The sequence below is a fragment of the Diplodia corticola genome, assembly GCF_001883845.1.
Source record: "Diplodia corticola strain CBS 112549 chromosome Unknown scaffold82, whole genome shotgun sequence".
NCBI lineage: Eukaryota > Fungi > Ascomycota > Dothideomycetes > Botryosphaeriales > Botryosphaeriaceae > Diplodia > Diplodia corticola.
The window spans coordinates 102,154-127,976 of record NW_017971561.1 but is presented as its reverse complement, the minus strand read 5'-3'; the positions used below and the strand labels follow the sequence as shown (position 1 = coordinate 127,976).

General features: G+C 58.4%; 8 protein-coding genes across 8 annotated transcripts; 5 read left to right on the top strand and 3 right to left on the bottom strand.

The window, feature by feature from the left end:
* Positions 1-615: 615 nt before the first annotated feature.
* On the bottom strand, positions 616-1,876 carry BKCO1_8200017 (protein plant cadmium resistance 10-like; the record flags this gene model as incomplete). The annotated part of the gene is made up of 1 exon (XM_020279493.1): positions 616-1,876. A coding segment is annotated over one exon (1,261 nt), but the record flags the coding sequence as incomplete, so codon positions are not given.
* Positions 1,877-2,770: 894 nt separating this feature from the next.
* On the bottom strand, positions 2,771-6,847 carry BKCO1_8200016 (cullin binding protein; the record flags this gene model as incomplete). The annotated part of the gene is made up of 2 exons (XM_020279492.1): positions 2,771-3,562; positions 3,614-6,847. The coding sequence occupies 2 exons, from the start codon at positions 6,845-6,847 to the stop codon at positions 2,771-2,773; spliced, it is 4,026 nt and encodes a 1,341-aa protein (XP_020125653.1).
* Positions 6,848-7,443: 596 nt separating this feature from the next.
* Positions 7,444-8,479, top strand: BKCO1_8200015 (phd zinc finger-containing protein; the record flags this gene model as incomplete). The annotated part of the gene is made up of 3 exons (XM_020279491.1): positions 7,444-7,634; positions 7,782-8,265; positions 8,324-8,479. The coding sequence occupies 3 exons, from the start codon at positions 7,444-7,446 to the stop codon at positions 8,477-8,479; spliced, it is 831 nt and encodes a 276-aa protein (XP_020125640.1).
* A 2,986-nt stretch (positions 8,480-11,465) lies between these two features.
* On the bottom strand, positions 11,466-14,064 carry BKCO1_8200014 (c2h2 transcription factor; the record flags this gene model as incomplete). The annotated part of the gene is made up of 5 exons (XM_020279490.1): positions 11,466-12,054; positions 12,157-12,928; positions 12,993-13,193; positions 13,367-13,833; positions 13,913-14,064. The coding sequence occupies 5 exons, from the start codon at positions 14,062-14,064 to the stop codon at positions 11,466-11,468; spliced, it is 2,181 nt and encodes a 726-aa protein (XP_020125639.1).
* Positions 14,065-15,483: 1,419 nt separating this feature from the next.
* Positions 15,484-17,824, top strand: BKCO1_8200013 (uncharacterized protein; the record flags this gene model as incomplete). Its single annotated transcript, XM_020279489.1, has 6 exons — positions 15,484-16,272; positions 16,546-16,573; positions 16,642-16,795; positions 16,849-16,945; positions 17,016-17,132; positions 17,183-17,824. 6 exons carry the CDS (start codon positions 15,484-15,486, stop codon positions 17,822-17,824), a joined length of 1,827 nt encoding a protein of 608 aa, XP_020125642.1.
* Positions 17,825-18,158: 334 nt separating this feature from the next.
* Positions 18,159-19,503, top strand: BKCO1_8200012 (uncharacterized protein; the record flags this gene model as incomplete). Its single annotated transcript, XM_020279488.1, has 3 exons — positions 18,159-18,176; positions 18,229-18,339; positions 18,415-19,503. 3 exons carry the CDS (start codon positions 18,159-18,161, stop codon positions 19,501-19,503), a joined length of 1,218 nt encoding a protein of 405 aa, XP_020125641.1.
* A 1,404-nt stretch (positions 19,504-20,907) lies between these two features.
* Positions 20,908-22,327, top strand: BKCO1_8200011 (alcohol dehydrogenase; the record flags this gene model as incomplete). Its single annotated transcript, XM_020279487.1, has 3 exons — positions 20,908-21,109; positions 21,244-21,722; positions 21,824-22,327. The coding sequence occupies 3 exons, from the start codon at positions 20,908-20,910 to the stop codon at positions 22,325-22,327; spliced, it is 1,185 nt and encodes a 394-aa protein (XP_020125643.1).
* A 1,817-nt stretch (positions 22,328-24,144) lies between these two features.
* Positions 24,145-25,569, top strand: BKCO1_8200010 (ribonucleotide reductase small subunit; the record flags this gene model as incomplete). The annotated part of the gene is made up of 4 exons (XM_020279486.1): positions 24,145-24,174; positions 24,253-24,498; positions 24,572-24,905; positions 24,959-25,569. 4 exons carry the CDS (start codon positions 24,145-24,147, stop codon positions 25,567-25,569), a joined length of 1,221 nt encoding a protein of 406 aa, XP_020125638.1.
* Between the last annotated feature and the right edge of the window lie 254 nt (positions 25,570-25,823).

Below are 25,823 nucleotides of genomic sequence, written 5' to 3'. Positions count from 1 at the left end.
CTTCTCCAGACGTCGTATACAAACGATACAGAAAGAGACCAGCAAAGAAACGGCGCGCTGATTTGCCGAAAGGGTATATGTCTCGAAAACGCCAATTCCCTGCCCGTTTTCCCACGGCGAGAAAGAGATAGACAAGAAAAAAAAAAGAATGCCGCAAAAGATGAGAATGCACAGCAGCATCGGAAGTCAGGAAAAGAATGTCTTTCCCACCCCACTCCTGTACCACGCAAACCCCCCGCCTTTTCTATTCAAACGCCTCTTTCAGCCTCTCGGAGGGGGCTCGTACACCATCGGACTTGGCCGTTCGTATGCCGCACCGCCGGACGGTCCCGCCCATCTGTTGGCCTGCTCCTCCCTATCCCGCATCTCGCGTTCGTTCTGGATGGTGGAACAGCAGCAACAGCAACAAGACTTTACAATGTCGGACATCAGCGAGCCTTCCAGCTGGTACTGGTGGCGAAGACGGGTTCTGTGAAGGAGGGGGAAGAGACCTGTTGGGTACCCGTGTTAGCAAATTTTGCCTTCGTCTTGGCTAATGCAGCTGTCCGGGTCAAAGGCTGGACCAATTCAAAACAGGCCGCGAGGATTCCGAGACAGAGAAGGGTGATTACATACCGCACAAGCCACAAAACGTAGCCATGGCCATGAGACTGCACTGGGTGTTGGCCCAGCTCCAGCCCAGCATTTCGGTCGGGTCCTTCTTCTCGCTCTTCAAACCCAGCCGGTAGCTCGTCTTGCCGTAGACCACGCACGGACAGAAGACTCCGGTCATGCAGATCGTAACGTCACCGCTACACTCGCAGATTGAGTGCTTCCACCGGCGCTTCGAGCCAGTTGCCTCAAGGTCCATGTTCGGGTGAGGGATCTGTCCAGGTTTATGCTCCGCGGTCAGCATACCGTTGGGCCCGCTGGGATTGTCTGGCGCAAATATGGGCGGCCGCGACGACGGAACGTTCGAGTGCGGGCTGTACGGCTCGGTGGGAGAGGTGGGAGAGATGGGTGATATTGGGACGTTGTCGGTAGCCCTGCTGTCATCCCTCTCGGTTTTGATGGGGATGGGGCCGGGTGATGCTGGCGGCTGCGGCTGCGCGTCATAGCCATGGTGGAGCTGCTGTTGCGAATGGTCCGACTGCGCGACGCTCTGGGCGAGGCTTTGCTGTCGCTGCCTCGGCGCAGCTATACTCCCTCTCGGCGAAGTATCCACGACCGGCGCGAAGAAGGCGGGATGCGGCTCCTGCGGCATCGGCCGGGCGTATTCCTCGGGCACCCTTCCCTCGGGTCCCAAATCTTCCCCAATCTCCTTGGACAGCGGCCGCGACATGCGGGGCGCCGGTAGTTGTGGAGCAGCGGTGCTGATGGCCGACAGATCGCCAAACTCGGTGGCGGGCGAGTTCAGGTTCGAAGCGTGTATCGAGTCGGGCGAGTGTGGGATGGTGGGCTCGGTCGGGTGGCGTGCGTGGGCATATTGCTGGAAATGGGGCTGCTGGACCTCAATCGGGGTTTGTGCGAAGGAGAAGCGACTCGACTGGGGTGGCGATTGGGCACGCGGGCGCGCTTGCGGTTGTGATTGCTGCGGGGGCGGAGATGGAGGGGCGGGATCGAGCTGGTGGATTGGTAGTCTTTCGGCGTCGGTCAAGGGGATCTGCCAGGAGAAGCGCGGATTGGAAGGCTGGGCAAGATGTTGGTGGTGCTGGTGGTGCAGCTGCTGGAGGTGTGGCTGCGGGTGCAGCTGGTGATGTTGCGGGTACTGTTGTTGCTGGGGCTGCTGGGGCTGCTGGGGCGGGTAGTAGTAGTGCTCGTCGAACTGCTGCGAGGGCTGCTGCGAGGGCTGCTGCGAGGGCGCATGTGGCTGCGGGTACTGGCGGCGAGGATCCATGGCGGCGCGTGAGGTATGCCGACTGCAGTCTGGCGACACTCGGAGCATGCGACGAGGTTAAGGTCGAGACGAACAGGCAGTCGCCAGGCTAGGGCAATGACGTGAGCGCACACGAGTCCTGGAGCTGGCCTGCAGCTACCAATGCGGCAGTAGTCAGCATCAGCACTAGATCGGCGGAAGATTCGTGAAATATAGCAGGTGTCGCAAGCGCGCAAGAATAGCTTGGGCAAGCTCCTCAGCGGCGGGCAGACACCAGGCTGCTCCTTGCCGTGCGAGCCGTGGTGCGCGAGCCCGCCTGGAGCCGCGATTGGCCTGCACGACATGGGCGGCGTGGGGCTGGCCGAGCTTTGGGTCGCGTTGCAGAGGCGGGTAGCAGGGCGATGGCGAGTGGCTGTTGGCCGGCGAGAAGGCGACGCGGCGCAGCATGGCCCAGCCGGGGAATGATCGCCGCCCGGGCGCTTAACGCCTCGCCTCCACCATGTAAGGAACCTCAGCACTATGGGGCCACCGCAGCCTGACGCCTGGCCAAGCCATCGAACCCGCCCTCAAACCGCGAGCCTCCACGCCAGCCCGCCGCAGCCCGCCGCAGCCCGCCGCAGCCCGCCTCCCGCCTTCCGCGCCCTGCCCGTGCCCGCTCCACCACAAAGGCCTCGACCCTCGAGTCCGCGACGTCCCCAGCCTGCCGAGTCAGGCCGCCTGCAGCCGCTCACCCTGCAGCGCCTCGCCAGGAACAGGCACACCCGTCTCCACTCCACGCCTCGAGAAATTAAGATCCACTATCAATTCTCCTATCCACTCTCTTTTGGTGGGAGATGCCTATGTCGCTGATGCTTGAAGAACCATCGCAATTCCGCCCCCAATAACGTCCAGATTCGTATCAACATCATCCATCTCTTACCGGTCCCTCTCCGCCCGGCTCTCCTCCTCCACTGTCTTGAGCGGCGCCGCGTGCTCCTTCCTGACCCACTCCCAGTAGCTCTGCCAAGCCTTGTGGTTGGGATCCTCCACGCTGCCGCCCTCGACGCTGCCCACGTTGAGGCTCTTGTTGATGTCGATCGAAACCTTGATCACGCCCTTGGCGCTCTTCTCGATCTTCTCAATCTCCTGCTTGACCGCGTTCTCCTTGGCCTTAGTCGAGATGACTGCTCGGAAATGATCCGAAATCGTCGTCAGCCGTTGCTTCGTCTCATCCGGTGCCAGGTGCACCAACTTGGTTAGCATGAGGTTGCAGAGCGTGCGCACGTCGTGCTCGTCCGTGATGCCCGCGATGATGCGCTCGAAGAAGTCGGCGAGGTTGAGACGCGCAACAGCCGTCTCCAGCAGCGTGTACAGCGTCTCGTACGCGCTCTTGCGCACCTCGAGACCATCGTCGACCTTGTGCTTGAAAGGTCCCATCTGCACCTCGCGAATTAGCTCTGGCTTGACCTGCGTCTGGCTCATCACCAGGGGCAGGAGCTCCGTCAAGTGCGGCAGCACCAGCTCCGGTTTGTTGTGCACCGCCGAGCTCATGGTCGTCAGCGCCAGCCTCTGGTTATCCAGGTCCGTCTCCTGGAGCATCGCCGCCAGCATCGGGATGACAATCGGTCGCAGGAAGTCGTCGTACGCCTCATCCGTATCAGCGAAAGTGTAGCGCAGTGCTGATATGACCATTGCCCTAGCGCTGGCATCCGCTTCTCCCAAGAATTTCTTTTCCGTGTGGTTAGCATGTTTAGGCATCTGTCTGTGGCGGGTCATTACCTGGAGCTGAGGAAGGAATGTCTTGGGGTCGATGATGGTGAGCCTTCCAATGCACTCGGCGCCAACCGCCCTGTTGTCCTCCTGTTGCGATGCCTTGATGATATGCTGCCATAGATCCTGCGCGAAGGGGAGCAGATCAGCATCCGCGCTGCGATACTGAAGGATCTCCCTGATCGAGTGCAGCAAGAGATACGTTTTGGCGTCCGGCTGGTTGAGAGTCGAGATGATGAAGGGGATGTACGTCTTCACGTTCGAAGAACCTGCCCTTCCAAGTGCGACTGCCGCCGCCAACGGCACCTGACCGGCATCGCTGAAGCGAGCAACGAACAACTTCGGGTCGAGGGGCGACTCCTGTCCCAGACGCAACCCGCCTTCGCCGAGCACCGCCAAAGCTAAGCACTTGCGCTTCTCATCCGAGGCAGTCTGCAGCTCCTGCACAAAGTCTTCCAACTTCACGTCGATACCCGACTTGCTATAAACAAGCAGGGTGCCTATCACCTTGCCAATGAGATCGGGATTGCCCGCAATACCGACATCGCGGAGCAGCGACTTCATCAGAGCACCGCCAGCGCTCTTCTCAGCAACAGCCCGTACCAAAGCCAGAAGAGCGTCGAGGGCACTACCGCTCATCGTCGAGGTGACGACCTCCTTGAGCGCATCGACGAGCTGCTCGTTGACAACGTTGCTGGGGTCGTTAGACACGAACGTCGCAAGAATAATTAGCGCCGGGCCCATCAAGTGCAGATCGCTGTTCTTGATCGGAGGCAGAAGCATCTCTTCAATCTCCTTCGTAGTCTTAGCATCTAGGTGAGCACGAGTGACGGGGTTAATGACGATGGTTCTGAGAGCGATCAAGCTAGAGCCGCGCAGAGAGCGGCTAGCCTTGCGCAGCTGTGCACCGAGCTCGAGAGCAACCTCTTGGATCCACTCGGGCGAAAATTCTGCGCTGTTCTGCGCGAGACCAGTCGCGATCTCGATGGCGCGCACCGAAGCAAGACGGGTCGTCTCCTGTTTAAGACGCTGGCCAAGGAGCTCGACACCAGCCCTCTTCTTGTCTTGCGAGAGGAAGTCTTCCGTACCGGAGCTGCGGCCAATGAAAAGACCCAAGACATGAATGGCACGGCGACGGGCTTCAACATCGGCATCATTTGCGGAGATGCGATTGACTAGGATGTCGAATAGCTGCTCCAGATAAGGCTTGTTCTCGGCAGAGACAGTCGAGGCGCGCGGAGGAGTGAACGCTTTGATGAAACCTTCAACGCTCGCCAAAGCCTCCGCAGAAACCTTGCTGTAACGTTCCTTAGCCGCCGCGTCCAGGGCCGGGACAATCTTTAGAAGATAAGGCTGCAGCAACGTAGATGCGTGGGTTTCGGCGATGGCGTGAAGCAGCACCAGAGCCTCGATGCGCAGTGTATTTGCCGTGGCCGAAGACGTGGATGAGCCGCCTGTTGAGGAGCTGGTGGCCTTGGAAGCTTCGACGACAGGATCAACGATCTGATCGAGGTAATCCGAGAGCCCGCCGCCCTCCGTAATGACGATTTCTTTCAGCAGACTGATAGTAGCCTGCTTCGTGGGCAAAGTTCCAGTCTTGAGCAGAGGGAGCGCTCCCTTGACGATGTCAGGAACCAGCGCGGCAAGGCTCTCTTGGGGACCAGAAAGCGGCTGACTGTCAGCGTTCGTAGACGCGATACCGGCGTACAGAGAAGCGTTAGTATGCAGGTCGAACATGCTGGCATCGCTGCCAACCCGCCTCCTCTTACGCGACGGCGGGGGGCCCATAAGGCCCAGGTTTGAAGCTTCCCTGTTGGCACGAGCGGTAGAGAGGACTTCAGGCTTGGATTGCTGCACAAGGCTCGAGAGCGTGGCGAGAATTTCTAGGCGAACACTCTCCTCGCGCTCCTTGAATCGGGGAATAAGGGCCGGTGCCACACGTTCGTAGAGAGTGCCGTCCTCCAGCAGATCGCCCTGACTACGGGTCACGATGACGGTGTGAAGCACCTTCGCGGCACAACGGCGGACCTTCCAGCTTGCGTCATCCTCATCATCAAACTGGGCTTCCTCTTCAAAATCTTCATCATCAAGGCCCTCTGCATCCTCCTCTTCCTCGTCATCCATGTCCTCGTCATCGTCCGTCGCCAGATTGGGGTCGTACTTCAGGAAGCGAGTGCCAGCGTCAATGCCCTCATCGGTGAACACGCGCATTTCCTGTGAGCACGAGCCCAGAAAGCTCTCCAGTGCTACCAAAGCAGCCTCGCGCACCTCGTCGGCTTCGGGGTCGCGCTCCTCCTCGCCATCCCAAGCCTCCAGCTCCTCATCCAACTCGATTTGGCTGACTGCACTCAACACAAACGGCGCGAGTGTCTTCAGGTAGGGGCCAAACTTCTTCGGGATGGAGCGGGCCATTGCGCCAAGGACGTTTATGTAGACCTTCCTCTTCGCCCTGGTGATGTGAGCGTCCCTCATGCTCTCAATGAGACCGGACACGAGATTGCTGAGGGTCTGTTCGGAAAAGTAGATGGCCAGGGTCGAGATGGCGGTGACAGCCTTCTTCTTCAGGACGGGACCAGCGCGGTCGCTCTGGATAATCTTCATGACCGTGTGTTGCAGCGCGACAAGCTCGGGTTCCTGCAGCATGGGGCCAAAGCAGCGGGCCACCTCAATGAGCACATCGATGGCGGTGCTGTCTGTGCCCTTCGCAATATCCTCCTCCAACAAGCTCTTGGGTACAGACGGCAGGCTCTGCTTGCCGGTGGATACCACATTGAAACCCACCAGGCGCGGGATGAGCACCTTGCTGACAGAGGTGTAGGCGCCAACAACGGATTGGTTGCGCGGGATTCCGGCGACGGGCTTGGGAAGCGAAACGACAATGTTACGTAGAGCGAGTGCGGGGATGGAGTTGTCCACGGCGTTGGAGGTGGAGACCTGCGAAACGCGATCGATCAGTGGCGAGATGATGGTCTCGGGCACCTTCGCCACGAACGGCCCAAGACACTTGACGGTCTGGTTCTGCACCTCGGCGCTGGTGTCATTCAAAGTGTGGAGGAAGCCGTCGATGAGCTTGGCGGCGGTGGTGTAATCGTGCTGCAAGAAGCCCGGGTGACCGGACTGCATCATGGCCTGCAGATCGTTCAGTGCCATGTACCGCAGGTCCGGATCGTTGTCGTAGAGCTTGGTAAGCAGGCGGCCCACATCCTGAGCGGACGGGATCCGGCCGTCGTACGCCGAGCTCATGCTGAGAGGTGCGGTTTTGACAATGGGGTGGGCGTGTGGTGCTTGAGGTCGAGATGGAGCTGCGCCGCTCGGAGTTGATGCGGGGATGGGTGACGCGCAGGATCTGAAGCAAATAAGCCATCAGCACGTCGGTATTCAAGCGAGCGAGGCCTTCGAGTGGGAGATGTTTACATGACGGCGTATCCTGTTGCTGGCGCAGCGGTGCAGCAAAGAGGGTGCAGCAGGAGGTGGGGGCAGCAGTGGAAAGGATCTGCAGTTGCGGAGAGAAAAGGACCGTGGAAGGCGAGGCAGCAGTCGACGGCGCAGCACTGGTGGATCGGCCAGCGCAGGCGTGCTCGACGTTGCGAAGGATTATTGCAGACGACTTGGGTGGAGGGGCCTGGCGGGCAGCCTGGAGGCGTGCTTGGCGCGGGTGCCCGTAGCTCGGCCGCTAGCGCTGCGCCGGCAAAGCGCAAGAATGACATGATGTCGGTGGTCGCCCTCGCCTCGCCAACCCAGCCATCCGTTTGTTCTTCCAGCTTCCATCCGTCCATTGAGCTTCTCTCCCACTTCCATCTGCTCTCACCCCGTTCAATTGCTCGTCGCGCAGCTTCACAATGGTTCTCCCCCGCTCTACCGTCCTCCGCGCCGCTGCTCAGCAGCTCGCCCGTCCGGTTGCCCGCACCGGCCTCCGCAGCGCCGGCCGCCAGCAGCCATGGCAGCGCATCTCCCAATCTGTGTCGCGCCGCGCCTACAGCAGCTCTCACGGTGGCCACGGCCACGGTGAGGCTAAGAGCGACCTTCCTTGGTATGTACTGCGGAATTAGGAAGCCGATCGCTCTGAAGAATTTTGCGTTGAATAAGCAATTCGGCTTGCGCGTAGCTGGCCATTGCACTTCAACGCTTCGGACCTTTCGGCTTCAATTGAGCTCGCATCAAACTAATTGTTCCGTAGGTTGATTGGCGCCGTTGCCTTTGGTGTCCCCGGCACCTGGTGGCTGCTCCAGCCTGGTGAGGCCCACCACGGCGGCCATCACGAAGAGCACGCGGAGAAGCACGAGGAGAAGCATGAGGAGCCCAAGCAGGAGGAGGCCCCCAAGGAGGAGCCCAAGCAGGAGGAGCCCAAGGAAGAGCCTAAGGAAGAATCGAAGGAGGAACCCAAGGAGGAGTCCAAGGAGGAGTCCAAGGCTGAGTCCAAGGACGAGTCCAAGGACGAATCCAAGGACGAGTCTAAGGAACAGCCCAAGGAAGAGAAGCCCAAGGAGGGCTCCGAGGGACCTCGCTTCAAGGGCCCAAGCAGTGCCGGTGAAGACAAGAAGGCTCCGGACACCCGCTCTTCGCAGGACGACGCTAAGGAGGGAGCCTCCAAGAAGCGCATTGATAGCGACTACCGCAAGGAGCTTGGTAGCGATTCGAAAGATGGCGCCGATAAGGACCAGGTATCATGACGTCCGCATATTGCTACGAAGTGAACATGTACACTGACCTCCGAGCCAGAACAAGACTGCTGGCAAGCAGCAGGGTCTCTCCAACACCGACACCAGGCACAGCACCGATGTTGACAGCGATCCTTCCAAGAGCAAGAAGTCCGAGGGCGGTGTCGACACCGCGAAGACGAAGGGCACCGTCTCCCCCAACAGGCCTGCTGTATGAGATTTTTGGATTCTATTCCCCCTAGCTATCCGCATTTGACCGGGAACGATGTGCTGACAATTCCACCAAACGCAAAGGGTGACGATGAGAAGAGTGAGAGCTCCTAAAGCATTGCAGCATTCGCATTGTTCCTTTCATGCGTCAATATACTCAGCGGGTCGCGATCTGAATTTCGCGACAACAGCGGCAGGTACGGGAAGTTTTCAATTGTGTACATTTCGTTCGGGCGTCGATACAAAAGCTCTGCCTCAGAGTAATCTATGCGGATCTATATTCATCTTAGTTGATACTACTCAGCGGCGTCGTTGTCTTGCGTGATGGTCCATGTTTATTTGGGCCGGTGACTTTTTGCAGTCACCGGCACGTTCGGCAAGCATCGGCCACACCTCATCAGTACGAGGTGAGAGATGGCCATTGCCGCAAGCCACATTTCACGATGACTCTCAAGCACAAGGCTGCGATCAGGCATTCACGCGTGGGTTCCGCCGATATCCCCGCGCCTTTGTGTCAGGACCAAGAGCCGCAATCCTTAGTGCTTACTCCAGCCTCCTGTTGCCTAGAGCCTCAACTTAGGGTTGGCATTTAGCGGATAGCGGCATCTCTTCCCTGTACTAGATCGCGGGACAAGGCACAGATTGTTTTCGTCGTAGGCAAGCATGTAGGCAGAGCGGGCACGCTCCAGCATCGCAACCAGTAGGCAAGTTGCTTCTAGGCTTCACCTGGTTATTCTCAAATACTTCGCAAGGCAGCGACTCCGAAGGCAACAAAGACACGATGACGGTGAATCCTCCCAGCCAAAGGGGACGGCTACCTAGAGAGCGGAGCGGAGTGGATGTTGCGAAACTCCGCCGCGACATCGGCCCCCAAACGCAGGTGGGATTTGCGTCAGCCAACAAATCTCCACCCTTCCACCCCCACTCCACGACCCTGGGAACGATCGCCGTACGCATGCACGCAAGGCTGGAAAAACAATTGATGGGTGGCTAAAATAGAAGTCCTTGTTGCCTTGTCGAGCCTTTGTTCGCCCCCCAGCGACCATTGCCCCCATACAGACGTCCTTAATTACTCTTCCCCTGCGCATTTCGATTCCGATTGGCCGTCCCGGCCAAGCGGATGGTGAGAATAAATCCAAATCACATCTATTGTCGCAAACAATTCGTCATCAAGCAGCGTCTCGGCTGGTCTTCCGACGACGGGAGGGGGAAAAGAAATCGCATCATCGTCATCATCGTCATCATCCTTTGCTCCGCCCGCCCTCCCTGCCGCTGGCTGCTGCGGCGAGGGAACAACGAGCAAGATGATGCCGCGAGGCCGCGAGGCCGCGAGGCCAGCCGGCCGTTGCGGAGACGGAGGGAGAGAGCCGCCCCGGTCCGGTGCGGCAAGATGGATTCATAATCAGCTGCACCGCACCTCTCATCACTCGCCTCAGCCACTATTTCTTGCGTCGTCTGGTTCCGCAGACGCCCTAGCGCATGCGTGTCACATACACATCAGACAACAAGAAGAGAGACAAAGCGGGTTGCACAACACAAAGCGGCAAATCAAATACCCAGCCATCACCTCGCAGCCGTCATTGGCCAGCTGGCAGGGCCTCCGGGGGCCAAAAAGCAGGGATATTCAAAACGCGCTAGCAACGCGCGATCACATGCGCGGGTTGCGATAGCTGGGGCCCGAGTGCAATCCGCCTGCCGCTTCGGGCTTAGAGCCGCCGCTGCGCGCGGGGGCCACGCAGGCATCCATTTCATCATTGTTCCCGGCCTAGTCCATTTACTTCATGTGTGTGTGTGTGGTCTCTGCTCGGGTCGGTCTCTGGTACGGACGGTACGTGGTGTGGCGATGCGCAGCCTGCACGTAGGCAGTTCGTTCGCTATTAGCCACGGTACGCATGAGTCATTTATGTACTCTTTCGTCGCCACGCTTGGCTTGGAAGGAACAGCAAAGCCGGGCGGCGGCGGCGGTGGTGGTGGTGGTTGATGCGTGGTCGATGGTGTGGCACTACTGGACTCCACTGCACCGGCACCAGCACCGCGCGCGCCTAGCCCAGCCTCCCCCCTTCTCCAGCACACACATATGTACCCCGTGCACATTATTGCTGTAGGCAACAACAATATGTACCATAGACCTAGAGCGAGGACATCCCATGAGATCAGCCTCGGCTTCGTTCTCGGGTAGCATCAGCTGCGCCTGGCAGCGAGGGGATCGTGACATATGGCGACCACGCAAAAACAAAAAAAGAAAAAGGTCTGGAGCTGTGTGTCCTCTACTCTTTATTTTTGGCCAGTGATTGGTGGTGGGGTCATCATGCCCTCGCCCCGCACCGCCCACCTTGCCCCGGCTTATACCGATTATCAGGAGATGGCGCCCCGTTTTAGGGCGGGGGGCTTCGTTTCTCTTCTCGGCGACACACGTTCTGTGGCCTGAGGCCGTACGAGGCTTTGGCATGAGAGGTGGGATGACAACTGGTCTGATGGGATGTACGTGGAATGGGGATGATGGCTTGATGGGGTGTTTATTTCTTTTGTTTGAGACCAAGGCCTGCGTATGCTCGGATGATCGACAGGCAGATGCGGAACAATGGTTTGAGATGAATTTAAATTTGATACAGCAGTCTAGGTGACAGAGGAGCGATCTAGCATCAGATAGGCCAATTCCAGTTTTCATATCATGATGGTCGTGAGAAGGGGTGAAGGAAAAGAGGGAAAAGCCATGACCATCGTACAAGAGGGGAGAGAGAAAGAAAAGTTCAAGTGAACTTGTGTAATACGGAGAAAGTATAGTGGAAACGCAAATTCCTCCTTCCTGCGTGCTGAAAAATTCCATCGGAAGATTGACCAGTCCATTGGCTCATCCGAACAACGCCGTGCTATGCAATCTTAGGTGCCGTGATTTCCTCGCCCAGTGAAACAATACCCAATCCCAGATGATGTCGAACGCAGAACACCGAAAAGTGAAACAAGAAACGGGGAAAGGTGGAAAAGAACAACAATCAAACCATGGGAGCGGCCTGCCCTCTACTGAGGGCTTCCACTGCTGCTTCCAGCTTCTTGAGCCGGTCGTCCTTCTCCTCATTCTCGCGACGAAGTCGCCTGATCTCCTCTCTCAGGTCATCCTCGTCAGTCTCACCACCGCCCCCACCGACACTGCCCCCACCATCCGTGCCAGACATCCTCCTCTTCTTACTCGGCGATGGGCCGACACGCCTCTCGCCGACGGCACCACCGTAAACTTCATCGGCCTCGGCATCGGGGCTGAGGCCAGCTTCGCTAGCGCCTTCGTCCTCGGGCTTCGACTGGCCGCCCGGCTGAGCGGTGGGGGAGGGGGCGGCGTCGGAACCGCTGGCACGGCGATGGACGCGACGGATGTGCTCGGCCAGGTTCTCTTTGCGAGTGAAGCCCTGGCCCATGCTGCGCTTGCAGTCCTGGTGCGGGCAGAACAGGGCCTTCTTGGTGCCGCCGTGCATCTTGTGCACCTCGCGCTCGTGGCGCAGCAGGCCGCCAGAGTAGGTGAAGCCCTGGAGCTTCTCGCAGCCCTTGTGGCGGCAGACATACGGACGGTCGTGCTTGTCCATGTGCTTGCTGCAGGGAGTGTCAGCGTGGGGTTTTGCATTCAAAACACACGTGAGGCAGGTTGATACTGGTGGGGGGGACGGGGTGGGGAAGAAGAAGGGCAAGACTCACCTCCACTCGCACTTTCGATCGAAGGTGACACCGTGACAGTCGGAGGAAAAGTTGCAGACCATCTTGCCCTCGGCATTTCGGGGCGGGTCCTCGGTGCGTTTGTGCGAATACTTGCCACGCGGCGTGTAGCCGTCGTAGCGGTCCTGCTCCTCGGAGGACTCACGGATGGGAAGCTGAGGGTTGGCGGCGGGCTGCACAGGATGGGCAGCGAGGGAGACGTCGGACAGCTTCCGCTTCCGGGGGTTGGCGACGGTCGAGATTGCGGCGGGCGACATTTGAGCGGCGGCTTCCTCGTTCATGGAGACAGGACTGACGGGGCCAGAAGCCTTGCAAAAATCGGGCATCACCTGCGGGACGTGGGCAACGGCAGCGTCCATGGGGGAAACGTAAAGAGACGGGGATGAGAGGGCGGCGCGGCGTGGCGAGAGGGTCCGGCTCGATATATAGTCGTTGGCGGGCGATGCAGGCGCATGCACAGGCGCAGGCTGCAGCGCGGTCGGCAGAGATGAATCCTCGATGCGCAGCTCGGGAACGGGCAGGCTCGGGGTCAGCTGGGAGGGATCCTGATGGTGGGAAAACCAGTCGAAGGGATCGTGGAGCGAAGTGGTTGTGGTGCGGGCGTGCAGCGAGAGGTGGTGGGAAGTGGGCACGAAGGTGGCAATGCCTGAGGCTGATTCGTAAGGCCACTCGCAGGCTTGAGCTTCGCAGGGCGACGCGTTGGGCGACAACGCGTTGGCATATAAATGGCCGGCGGCGGTCGGCGGCCGCGGATCTGCACGGTCGGAGTCAGAAACAAGCTCAGCGCAGCGGGCCACTCAGGCCCGTGGATGACTCACCAGCGTTGGAGCCTTGGGCGCGTCGATTGCGAGGATTGCGTCGGAGCTGTGGCTGAGCGGCAGCGGGGGCGCGCAGATTTGGATTCCTGAATTCCAAGGCCGGCGCTTCCGCTCCGCCCGCAGCGCCGTCTCCAGCCTGCAGCTGCTGCCCCCTCGCGCCCCCCAAAGCCGTCGCAACCGCGTCCCGGCCGAACTGCAGATCTGCCAAGTTTCATCGTCAGCAAGCTCAGCAAGCACCGCCCCCGCGCGAGTGTCCGGGCTGCCAGCACAGCGCGCGCTGGCCTGGCAGCGTTGGCGCAGCCAGTGCCAAAGCGCCGGCCGGCAGCCCCGGAAGCCTCAGGCACCCAAAACGACGAATGGAACGGCCAACTCACACGCTCCTGCCCGGGCGTCTGGAGCTTGCCACCACTCCAGCCCCTTCAGCACGCTCGCAGCCCGCACCCGGGCGCGCCCGTCGCCGTCAGCCGCATCGAAGCTGCCAGAAAGCGGCGACGGTGGCGGCGGCTCGTAGAACTGCCAGCACACGCCCCAGAGCACCGCCAGCGCCGGCTTGATCGTCCACGGCCAGGTCGTGCTCACCGGCCGCACGCTCCCGGGGAAGACGGAGAACCAGGTTGCAGCGTCAGCCTCCAGGCGCCGCTGGCGCCGCTGCCACCGGTCCAGCACGCGGTCTGCAGGCGGTGGTTGAAGCAGCAGCGGTGCGGCCGGCGTCTCGCGCGCGGTGTCGCGTCTCAGGCGGCGGCGCTGCAGGCGGGCGATGGTGCCGAGGAGCTGGGCCAAGATGGCCATGACCTCATGCTGGGTGTTGGGCCTTAACTCTACTTTGACCTCATGGCTGGGACTGCGGGTGGGTGTCAGGCGGCCGAGCGTCTGGCGGCCGAGCGTCTGGCGGAGCGAGGGTGATTATTGGTCGCACTTACTGGCGGTGCCTGCGGTCGGCATCCCTCTGATACTTGGGCTTGGCCATGGGCTTGTCGCAGTGACTTGGCTGGCGACGCGTGGAGCGTTGCAGGCGCAGGCGATTGCCCGTCACCACAGAATCGGCGAGGCTTGGCAGAGGGCGCTCTGCCATTGCGCCGGGAGATATTAATAGACGCCGGACCAAGCGGCGGGAGCGCCGCGGAATCGCTGTGGATGCGAGGATATTGCGCGTCCGCAGTGGCGAGGCGGGCCATCTTAAGCTGAAGTGCGTCCTCAGCCTCGTCGACGAGGTGCTCGCTGCAGCCGGGCGAGGTGCAGGCGGGTCGAGCCTGGGGCACACCGGTCAGGGCTGATCGGCCTGTGATAGGCTTCTGCCCGGCGGCGCAGTCGAAACCACCGGGGCCGTTTCGGCACTTGGCCGTCCAGCACCACCTCGCAGCTACACAGCCCACTGCGTGTAACTCTCTGTTCTTGTCCGATCCGCTTGGCTCCAATGAGACTCGCCTTCCGGAGGCGCAGCCCCCACCGTCCCCTTCTGTTTCGCCTTGTCTACCTGCGCCCCATTCTTGTTGATGCTGAATCAAACACCTGGCCTGTGTCGCGATCGGCATCATGCAGTATCTGGATTGTGAGGCACCGAGCACGTCACGTTGCATCTTCACTCTCGCTAGTTAGACAATCCGAACACTTCGCTTTCCCGCCTACCTGGGTCGGTCTGCACGACGATGCCTCGAGCATCAGTGGACCTGCGGGCACTAGAGGCACAGCCCTCTGCGTCGCGTACCTTGCACGTAGTGTCAGGCGAACAAGGTGGCCAAGAGATTGTACGCGTACTTCAAAGGCAGACTGGGCACTTGTATTCTTTCGCGCTGCTAAAGAGCTGTCCTCAGTGGTAAACAGCCTGGTCATATGGCTGTTCTTTGATGCGCATGTAAAGCCCATGTCCTCCGTTTGCTAGACGCGAATGCCGGGCTACTTCGGCGGTGAGGGAATTTCAATGTGCCGACAGCAGTCATTCCCTCTGATGAGCCAGTCTTCAGGTATCCGTTTCTCACTCATTTGGCCTCTCTTCTCCGTTTGATGTACCGGGAGGCGCTGGCTGTGGGGTTGTCTTGATATAATGCTGTCCATTGATGCTCCCCATCATCATTTTGTGCTGTAGAGATCCTAGCAGGACGCGCCTACTCTTTAGGGACCTGCATTGCCACAAACGTCCGTCCGACAGCGTGAATATGGCAGCCGTGGCCCAACGTATCTACACTTCTTTGCTTGTCATATCTATCACAACCCGCATCTGAGCTCGACGACCTTGACATACACCCTCAGGCTGTCAGTTCGATCTCACAAAGCTATCGCCTACCGTGGGCTGGACGGTGAGGTTGCAACACAGCAGATATCTGTGACACATCCGACCTGGAGACTCCCTCCGCTAGGTTCCCATCTCTCACTCCTACCCTGTACCTACAGCAAAGACCCAGCGCAAACGGGCATCAGACCAGCGGCTTCCGATAGGCCTCACTTCCCACCAACGAAAGCCCTGGATCGAGCACCCGCTCAAACTCACCACAGCATGGCAAAAACTAAACAAACAGCCAGGGGGAGCACGGCAGCCAACAGCAACAGCAGCGATAGTAGCAACAAAAGCACCAGCGAAAGCGGCCCCAAACCTCTCCCACAGCCCGACACAACCGCCACCGCCGTCACCTCCTCCTCCCTCGCCACCCTCAAAACCTCCATCGCCGACTCCAAGAAAGCCGACCAGCGCACCATCCAGCTCCTCGACATCCGTCTCCGCGACACCACCCGCCGCATCGAAGACATGCAGAAGGAACATGATGAGGCGCTGTTGGCGATCTGCCAACTGCGAAAGCGGAAACTTGAGCTTGACGAGGAACTTGGACCGATGAGAACGAAGAAGGCGGCTATTGAGAAAGAAGTCGGACAGGCGAGGAAGGACGCGGCTATCAACAAGGTGGCTGGGATTTTCATGGAGTGGGAAAATCCGAGAGAGCTGTTGGTGGGGGTGGTGGAGAAATTTGGGGGAAGGTTAGTGCCGATACGCGAGGTCGTCGTTGAGCAGGAAGCTGGGGAGCTTCCGGGTACGGACGACATTGGCAGTGAGGGCGTGGAGTCTAAAACTCGTGACAGTGATGGTGTTGTGGTGGTTCCGTCGGACCAGGAACAGCAGGGCATGGAATTGGCCGATCGGAAGATGGAGGAAGGCCGCGCCAGCTCGAACAACAAGGCTCAAGAGAAGTGCAGTCCTCTGGAGGCATCTTCGGCAGTGAAAGATAAGGTGGCGGTGGATGTGAAGAGGGAAGAAAGCGGTCAGGTGGAAGGTTCAAGCAAGAACCGTCAGGTAGAATAGGAAGAGGGAGTGACATCGACCGGCTGGCCGATATGGTTCTCCGGCGTTCTTGATGCGAATACCACATCTGCATAAGCTGACGGAGAACTGAGGCAGATTGGTCGGATCACATTTGAATTATCTAGATTGGGTAGTCGAAAATCGGCGATAAAGGACTGGCATTGTGTTGCCCTTGGTAGAACATGCGTGCAGGGTTGCGGTGGTATCCAGAACATGGTTTGGGCCACTGACGGTTGCGTATAGTAGCCAGATTGAATTCGATAGAAGGTCCTCAAAGCATCATTGCACATTGGTGAGTGATGATGATGCCTCTCTGGTGAGGTGACAGACGTTGGCGTCACTTGGTGGACATCACGCTAGTCGCCGACACGGAATATCTTGAAAGTAACACCCGTCTTGCACATGAGCGCACGCGCCCACTTTTCAAGACACAAATATCTACCGGGTCAACCCTCTTACTCCATTTCACCTCCGCCCTCCTCACCAAGACCAGTCGGGGCACCGTCCACGTCCGGTATGCCTCGCCACCCCGAAAACAACGCTTGACCAAGAAACACCACGTCGCAGCGAGCCGGACCCATCCATATCGAGACTCAACGACCCTTCTACTGAAGCCATGAAGAAGTGCCTGAAGGACATCAAGCGCCGCTTCAACAACCTTCGCGTAGGCCAACCCCCGAACCTCACCTTCAACCAAAGTACGCCATGACTGATGCACACTCTTGCTCGTACAGGTCGATGAGAATACGTACGCACAGCACAAACGAAGCCTTGAAACGCCGGGCGATGACATCAAAAGATACTTGGCAAAGATGGACATGACCAGGCAGGAGCTCTTGACCGAAGCATTCGTGAGTCGGCTCTCGTTCTACATGACGGAAAGGCGATTGATAACACAAAGGCGTTCGACTTCGTAGACCCGCAGATCAGGACGGCCATCATCAAGGTGAACTCAACCGCAGTCAAGATGACCCAGGTGCCGGATACCATCTATCCCTGGTTCTGGACCTCGAAGAGGGACAAGTTCGAGAAGATGCGCAAGACGCACCTGGAGGCATGCAAGAACTTCCACGAGATGAAGCCGAGGATGGCGGAGGAGAAGAAGCAGCGCTTGGATGCCATCAAGAAGACGAAAGCGGAGTACGACGAGGCGGTATGCATGAGAGAGAACCTGGCACGGGTGAATGACGAGCTTCGGGGCGCGCATGCTGGCGCTTTCCTCGTGCACGATTCCTCGCGCATGGCTGACGAGGCGCGCAACTTGGTGCAAGAAGCTCTGCAAAAGCTCACCGACGTGGAGAAGGAGCTCGGCGAACACGAGAAGAAGCTCCAGGACCAAGAGAGGGAATTCGTCACGACGGCAGAGGAGCTTGAACACCTGCAAGAGGAGATCGAGAAGCTTAAGCGGGCCTGGATTGTGTACGTGAGGTTCGCCCTCTATCACCCCGAGGAAGGTATCGATGAGGCGCTGCAAGCTGGTACTGCTCCTACCCTGGCTCTCCTTCAACGCCTTGCCCAGGACGATGATCCGCACCCTTTGTGATCATCTCTCGGCAGATTCTGGGGCAACTGGTGAGAATCTATGATTTCCGTAGCTCTGCTTGGTAGTCAATCTTGAGCCCTGGCTGTCAGTCATGGTCAGACGCGGACAAGCATGCATGTGAAAGGCGCAGTGCCGGCGTCAACGACCCGTGACCGTGATGGGAACGGCTGGCTACTTAACTCCTCCCCCCACACCCTCGACCATTGCCACCTCTTCAGCCTCCTCCAACCCACGTCCGACGTCGCCCGCTTCGTCGCGTCTGCTCCACCCCAAAACTTCAGCCTCGTCGTCACCCGACCTGCAAGATTCCTTGGCCTTCGACATTCCGCCCATCATGAGCGACCCCAGGCGCGTGAGCTGCTTCCCCACCGACCTGTTCTCGTTCTCATTGCTCACTCTCGTAGCGCACAGTGAGCACCACTTCACCCGGTCACGAAACTGGAGGAGCCAACCGACAGCCGATACGCGCACCTTCTCGCTCACGTGGCTTCGCCACTCTTGAATCTCCCAAGCGAGTAAGTAACCCAGCACCTTGCCCCATCTATCGTATCCACCTGTGAGCTTGAAATCCAAGGCTGACTCCATTTCAGCCCACTTGTCCGCCGGCTGCTCCCAGCAGTAGCCACCGTACTCAGCAGCAGCACCAGCCGCGACAGTCTTCCAATCGCAATCCAATCTTCCATCCTGCCCGGCGTCAGCAACAACAAGAGGCCAAGATCAAGATCAAACTCGAGGACAACAGCCCCCACACCAGTCCCGCGCCTCTTCCATCCAGCCCATCAGCCAGCATCAACAGCATCAACAGCATCAACAGCAACAACACCAAGTCTCCCATGAACAAGTCCCCCACCACTGCCTCTACCAGCACCGCCTCACTCAAGCGCAAGGCCCCTCCCACTCCCACTCTCACCTCGACAGCAGCAACGCCCGACAAAGAAACCCCCCGGCCAGCCAAGATCAACAAGACCCGACCCACCCCGCCCGGCGGCGTCACCACAGACGACGACCACCACGACCACCACCACCCCAACAACGAGCCCGCACCCGCGCCCGAACCCACGACACCCCCAACCGCCCCACCAACCGCCCCACCAACCGCCTCAACCCTCAACGCCCTCTCCCACACCGCCCACACCACCCTCCACGCCGCCCACCACACCCTCACCACGCACGGCCCCCTCCTCCTCTCCGCCCGCACCTCCGCCGCGCGCGCCCGCTCCGCCGAACGCGCCCTGCACACGCAGATATCGCACCTCTTCCTGCAGGCGCAAGTGCTGGACGAGCGCGCCGCGGGGCACGGCGCGGTGGCGGCGCGAGCGGAGATGGCGGTGGGGCAAGAGGAGGCGGTCGTGAGGGAGGCGGGGGGCAGGAAGAGGGAGGCGGAGAGGGAGCGGTGCGCGATCGAGTTGGGGAGGTGGTGGGCAAGGATTGAGCTGTTGGAGGTGGAGGTGGGGCCGGAGGGGGAGGATGCGGGGGAGGTGAGGGGGGAGGTGTGGGAGAGGGCGAGGGGGTTTAGGGATGTGTTTTTGAGGGATGGTGAGGGTGGGGGTGGGGCGATGGGTGAGGTGGAGGTGGAGGTGGGTGGAGGAGGGGGTGGTGGTGGTGGCGAGAAGGACCAGCAGAAGAAGGGTGCTACGTTGCAGGGAGATGGGCAGCAGCAGCAGATTGGGGGGAAGTGAAGGGGCTTATGCGGAGAGGTCGGACGAGAAGGTGGAAGAAGAGTCAACGGACACACAGCTACATGGAAGGGATTGGTGGATTGAAAGCAAAAGGTTTGCTTCTTGGAATCGGATTATTCATGGGCGGGGGATTGAACAGAAAGGTCTGGAAATTGCTGGGGTTAGTAGAGTACCCAGTGCAATGCACCACAAGTCTGTGCGGGTACCCGTACCTTTGCCTGAATCAACTTGTGCCAATCGCCATAGTGAATTTTAGAACAACTTGAACCGCCTCCATGTCCCGCGGAGGGTAATTCGCTCCCGACGTAGATAGGTAGTTGAAGCCAGAATCGATGCAGAATTACATCGAAGCAGTCAGACGTAGTCAGTTTACGACTATGCGAGCAGTTTGAAACGTTCCTGACTGGACATGCTGGAGAAGTGCTACCTGCTTTTGCAACTCACTGTATTTTTGCGTCAGACAAAGATGACCAAAAAATTTAGAATACCAAATTCCCTATCCGTCAGGGAGCGCATGTGACACTCAATCCCATCCCACCCGCAGAGATGCGCGCCGACACACTTCTATACAAACCGGCAAAAAAAAAGAGAAAATCGAGGTGACGTGGGACTGGCGGCAAAGTGCCCAGTGTCCCAATTAAGCATTAACCATAGTAGTCAAAACCATACTTTATCAGACAACGGAAGCAGTCAAACTACTACTTCATCTCTGCTCCTTTCTCATTCCCACCTACCCGGCACTGGACCACGGGTAGTATGCGGGCTGCAAGCCTGTTCCCGACCCGCGTTCGCCAGCCGACTGCCATTACCCTCGGTCCTTCCCGGCTGATGTGCGGTAGTTGCGCAAGGCAAAGTCTGGGCCTGTGCCAAGCCAATAACAACGCACGCAATTGCCGAAGATCAGCAAAGAAACTCGTTCAGGGGGGTCGTTGTGGAGCAAGGAAATGTTGTCATCAATTGCCTTCACCAGTTGTTTCTTCTGGCATCAAGCGCGAAGATGCAGGGATAGCGAGAAGGTGTCGCCCTCTGCTCTCCTGCCTGCCTGAACGGGCGATACGCTAACGGTTAATAACTGCCATGGGCTTCTTCCTGACTGGCTGCACGGTTGTGTCACTCAGTCCCAGGAGCTCGGATGGGACCGATTAAGCCCCGCTGCAGATCCCCCGCCACTCGGTCCTTCCAAATGGGGCCCCGCGCTGGTGGTATTCTGGTACCATTTCTCGGATCCGGGGTATCTGCTATAAAGACATGCCATTCCGCGTTACAGCTCGGGATTCTTTCTGTAATTGACGCAGATTTCAGCTTCTTTTTTTCCATTTCTCAACTCTGCTTCGACCATTTCATTGACCCTTAAGCACAAGGAAATCCTTCTATTTTTTTTCGAGAACACGAAACTCGTCAAACATGACTACAGCACGAGCCATCGTCTCGCGGGCGCCCTTGAATGACGGCGGCTGGAAGATTGAAGACGTGAAAGTGCGGGACGTGGGCGACGACGAGCTGCTGGTGCGCATTGTCGCGTCGGGCATCTGCCACACAGACATCTTGTTCGGAGGATTGAAAGAGGGACCGGGCGTCATGTACCCCTCGGTGAAAGGACACGAAGGTATGTTTCACTCCTCTTTTCTCCCCCCCTATCTCTCGTGGAGATGACTGCCGGGTGCGGGCTTGACATATGTATACTGGGTTGTGCGGGAGAAAAACTGAGTTGCAGAGCTGACGCCGAAGAAAATTAAATAGGAGCTGGGTACATCGAGAAAATCGGCAAGAACGTCTCCGTCGCCGCGGCCGGCGACCCCGTTCTCCTCTCCTTCACCTTCTGCGACAGCTGCCAGATCTGCCAGGCCGGCCACCCGGCTCACTGCGTGCGTTTCGGCGAACTCAATTTCGGCGGCTGCCCTTGCTTCCATTCATCATCGTCGTCGCACTCATCCGACTCGTCGACGTCTTCCGCCTCTCCCTCCTCTTCTCCGTCAACTCCAGATCTCCAGGGCAGCTTCTTCGGCCAATCCAGCTTCGCCAGCCGGACGATTGTCAAAGCGACGTCGGTCGTCAACGTCAGAGGGCTCGTGAGGGACGACGAGGAACTGAGACTCTTCTCGCCGCTGGGCTGCGGCATACAGACCGGCAGCGGAACCATCGTCAACGTCGCGCAGGCCGGACCGCAAGACACGGTTGCAGTGCTAGGACTTGGCGGCGTCGGGCTGAGCGCCATCATGGTAAGAAAAAGCAGACAACTTCCACTCCCCTCTCCTCGTCCCCCAACACTTTCCAAGCCAGTGGAAGCGAGTCACTGAAGATGTGTGTGAGCAACGAACAGGCTGCCAAGCTCCGCGGCTGCAAAACAATCATCGGCATCGACAAGATGAGCGACCGCGAATCCATCGCGCGCCAGCTCGGTGCCACCCATTTCATCGACACGTCCAAGCTCGCCGACCTGTTCGACATCGTATCCGCCGTGCAGGACGTCACCGACGGCTACGGCACGTCTGTCACCGTCGACACCACCGGCTTCCTGCCCCTGATCGAACGTGCCATGGACTTCACCCGCCTCAAGGGGAAGCTCATCCAGGTCGGCTCCACCCCCTTCGACGCGAAGCTGGATATCCAGATTTTCCCGTTCATGGTCTCCGGTAAGCAGTATATTGGTGCGGTTGAAGGCGACGTCGTGCCGGCGAAGTACGTGCCGCAGATGATCGAGTGGTATAGAGCGGGCAAGTTTCCCGTGGAGAAGTTGGTGAAGTTTTATAAGGCGGATGAGTGGGAGAGGGCCGTGGAGGAGATGCACTCAGGTCACACTGTCAAGGCGGTGATTACGTGGTGAGGGGTTTTGTGCGAGAGACGTTTCTCTTCTATGCTTGTACGTGGTTTGTTGCAGTTGACGCGCTGCGAGATATCCTGGGGGAGAGGTGGCGGCGTCTTAAGGTATGAGTGCCTGTAGATATGTTGTGATCAATGATATCGCATCAGTGTAATTGACATTGTCCTCGCAGGGAAAACTTTGTGACAATGCCCGAAGATGTTCCCGTCCAGCAGTCCAATGCATGCTGCATGACAGCCAAATAATCATCCTAGACGTGCCGAGGTCGGTTTTGGCTGCCTCAAACTCCACATGAAGTACGCTGGTACAGATCGCAGCGTGCTTCAATGCCTGTTTAGCGGCAACATTGCCGACAAAGCAGACCGTCTCAGTTATACCATCGCCTCTGCAAGTATGCGCAATTTGTCAACCATCATCATTCGGGACTTGGCCAACGGAATGCAACGCCCACAACATTCCTCCATTCTCGATGCAAGCGGGGCCGAAATCCTCCTTATAAGTATAGTGAGAGTGTCGGCGGTATGCGAATAGACAACATGTCAAGAAGTGGCTTCTTTGACGAGCATCTGTGGGGACTTGGTGGCGCCATAGGCGGTCAATGGATTGCTGGCTGGCGGCGCGTTCGTCTCGTAATCGTGGGGCAGAGGGCGAGTAGTCGAGCAGAAGCTCATGCTTGCTGCCATGGCGATGTGGCGCTTGTCTCCACATTCGTGATGGCAAGTGTCGACTCTGTTGGCCTGTCGTGATCATCATGAGAGTAGCGGACGATGGAGTTTGCAGACGTCAAATTTTTCTTGCCAATGTCTGACGATGGGTTACTGTACTAGCATGACAGCCAGCTTGGATTTTTCCTCCCCCTTCTCCCTTTGTTCTTCTGGTCAATGAAGCAATGAAATGTGACGGCTAACGTGAGAACATGACGATGTCAAATCCAAGCCTTTTTTTTTTTTTTTTGCTGCATATCAGTTAAGCTTTCTGGAATGGGAAGCTGGGAGCATTGCGGACCAATGGCAGACATGCATTCTTGAGGGTTTACTGTGATGTGATATTATTCGATGGTGACATTATTGACGCGTCTGGTGAGGACAGACGACTTATACAGCGTGGTGTTGCATGTGAATGGGCTAATGAAAAGTGTGGTACCATGGTGGACCAAAGATCAGCAGTGTGGGCAGTCGATAGCCGCTGGAAGACGCGTCGAGACGCGTCTGATGCACTCGGACCCAACGAATACGGCTTGGCTGTGGTGACCGGATCGGACAAGGTGCAGTCTCCGAGGACGTAGGCGGGACTAAAGCGTTCTCGAAGCGCGGCAGCGCAGCATCCGAGTGGGAAGGTGGGATGGTCACGTAAGGTTGTTGTCAGAGCTGACAGAGAGCTCCGCCGTCGGACAGGTGAAGCTCGGGACGATGGAGACAGGAATGGCCGGATCAGGGTAGGAGCTGGAAGGGATTGTCGGCGAAGAGCTCCACCGCGCAGGCTTTTCCCAAGCCATTGCAAGGGTTGCGGCGGCCGAGACCCGATATCGCGCGGAACGCTTGCGCTCTGTGGAGGGAAAACGCGGTGGTCCCAGCGCAGGACCGGGCTTGGGGCAGGTTGTGGTCACGTTGAGCGTGTGTGGATGGTGAGCGCGTGTGTTGTGGGCATCGCGTCGCGTCGATGACGGCTAGCGCGTCCCTTGGCGCGAAAGCATTCAAAAGCCGCGGCGCGCGCTTTGTCTGCAACCCACACCAGCACATCCTCACTACTGCATCTTTTGCCTCCACGTGCCAAATCTCTGCTGCCTCTCTTCCCGATCGTTCCTCTGCAGAGCATTCGCCATGTCCGCCCAGGCTACCCCCTCCAAGATGGTCAGTCCCATCGCCACTGCCGCCATCAAGCGCGTCAGAGTCTGATCCCAAGTGCTTCGAGCTAACAACGCGCCACAGGCTGCCTCTGCCATTGCCGATTTCAGCATGAATGACTCGCCCGCCAAGAAGCTGGACTTCTCCGGCGAGTGGGACGATGACAATGTCGCCCGCCCCGTCAAGGGCATCCCCGACCTCGAGGACGATCTAGAAGAAGAAGTCAAGCATCCCTCGACCGCGCCCACAATCAGGAAGGAGGAGGCCCACGAGCCTCTGCTCCAGGAAAACCCCCACCGCTTCGTGCTCTTCCCCATCAAGTACCACGAGGTCCGTACATACCCGACGCGTCAAGATGCGTCACGCGTAAAGTGGTGTTTTCTAGTCATTGACAACTCCGCAGATCTGGCAGATGTACAAGAAGGCCGAGGCTTCTTTCTGGACCGCTGAGGAGATTGACCTCTCCAAGGACCTTCACGATTGGAACAAGCGCCTCAACGACGACGAACGCTTCTTCATCTCGCACGTCCTCGCCTTCTTCGCCGCGTCGGATGGCATCGTGAACGAGAACCTCGTCGAGCGCTTCAGCTCCGAGGTCCAGATTCCCGAGGCTCGCTGCTTCTACGGCTTCCAGATCATGATGGAGAACATCCACTCTGAGACCTACTCGCTCCTCATCGACACGTACATCAGCGAGCCCAGGCAGCGTTCTTACCTGTTCAATGCCATCGACAACAGTATGATATACCCCACACAAGAATATGGAGCATGGGTCACTAACGCGTCATAGTTCCCTGCATCAAGAGGAAGGCCGATTGGGCTCTGCGCTGGATCTGCGACAAGAACTCGACCTTCGCGTCGCGTTTGATTGCCTTCGCAGCTGTTGAGGGTATCTTCTTCAGCGGCTCTTTCGCCTCCATCTTCTGGCTCAAGAAGCGCGGTCTCATGCCCGGTCTCACCTTCTCCAACGAGCTCATCTCCCGTGATGAGGGCATGCACACCGACTTCGCTTGCCTACTGTTCTCGCACATCAAGTCGAAGCCTGCGCCCGAGGCGGTCGAGAGGATCATCATTGAGGCTGTCGACATCGAGAAGGAGTTCCTCACGGATGCGCTGCCCGTCGCTCTCCTTGGGATGAACGCTACGCTCATGTGCCAGTACATCGAGTTCGTCGCGGACCGCCTTCTGGTGGCGCTCGGCAACAAGAAGTACTACAACGCCACCAACCCCTTCGATTTCATGGAGAACATCTCGCTTAACGGCAAGACCAACTTCTTCGAGAAGCGTGTTGGTGACTACCAGAAGGCGGGCGTCATGGAGAAGTCCAACAAGAAGCCCGAGACCACGACCGGCGCGCCGGCCACCGTGTCCGGTGACTTCGCCTTCGACGAGGACTTCTAAACGTGTCGCTTGACGCTTCTTTTGTTGTTGCTCTATATCCTTGTATCTTTATACGGGTTCTTCTTCTCCGCTTTTGCTGTTCGCATTTACTTCTTGGCCGGCAGGACGCGGGTAGCATTGGGGGCACTAGAGCCGGGCATGCGCATGGCAGCGCATGCATTCATCTCACTTTATTCACGACATTCGGGAGGACACACTATGGCGTTTATGGAAAGCAGCAGGACGGGAATGATTGGAGTTTGCTTCATTTAGGA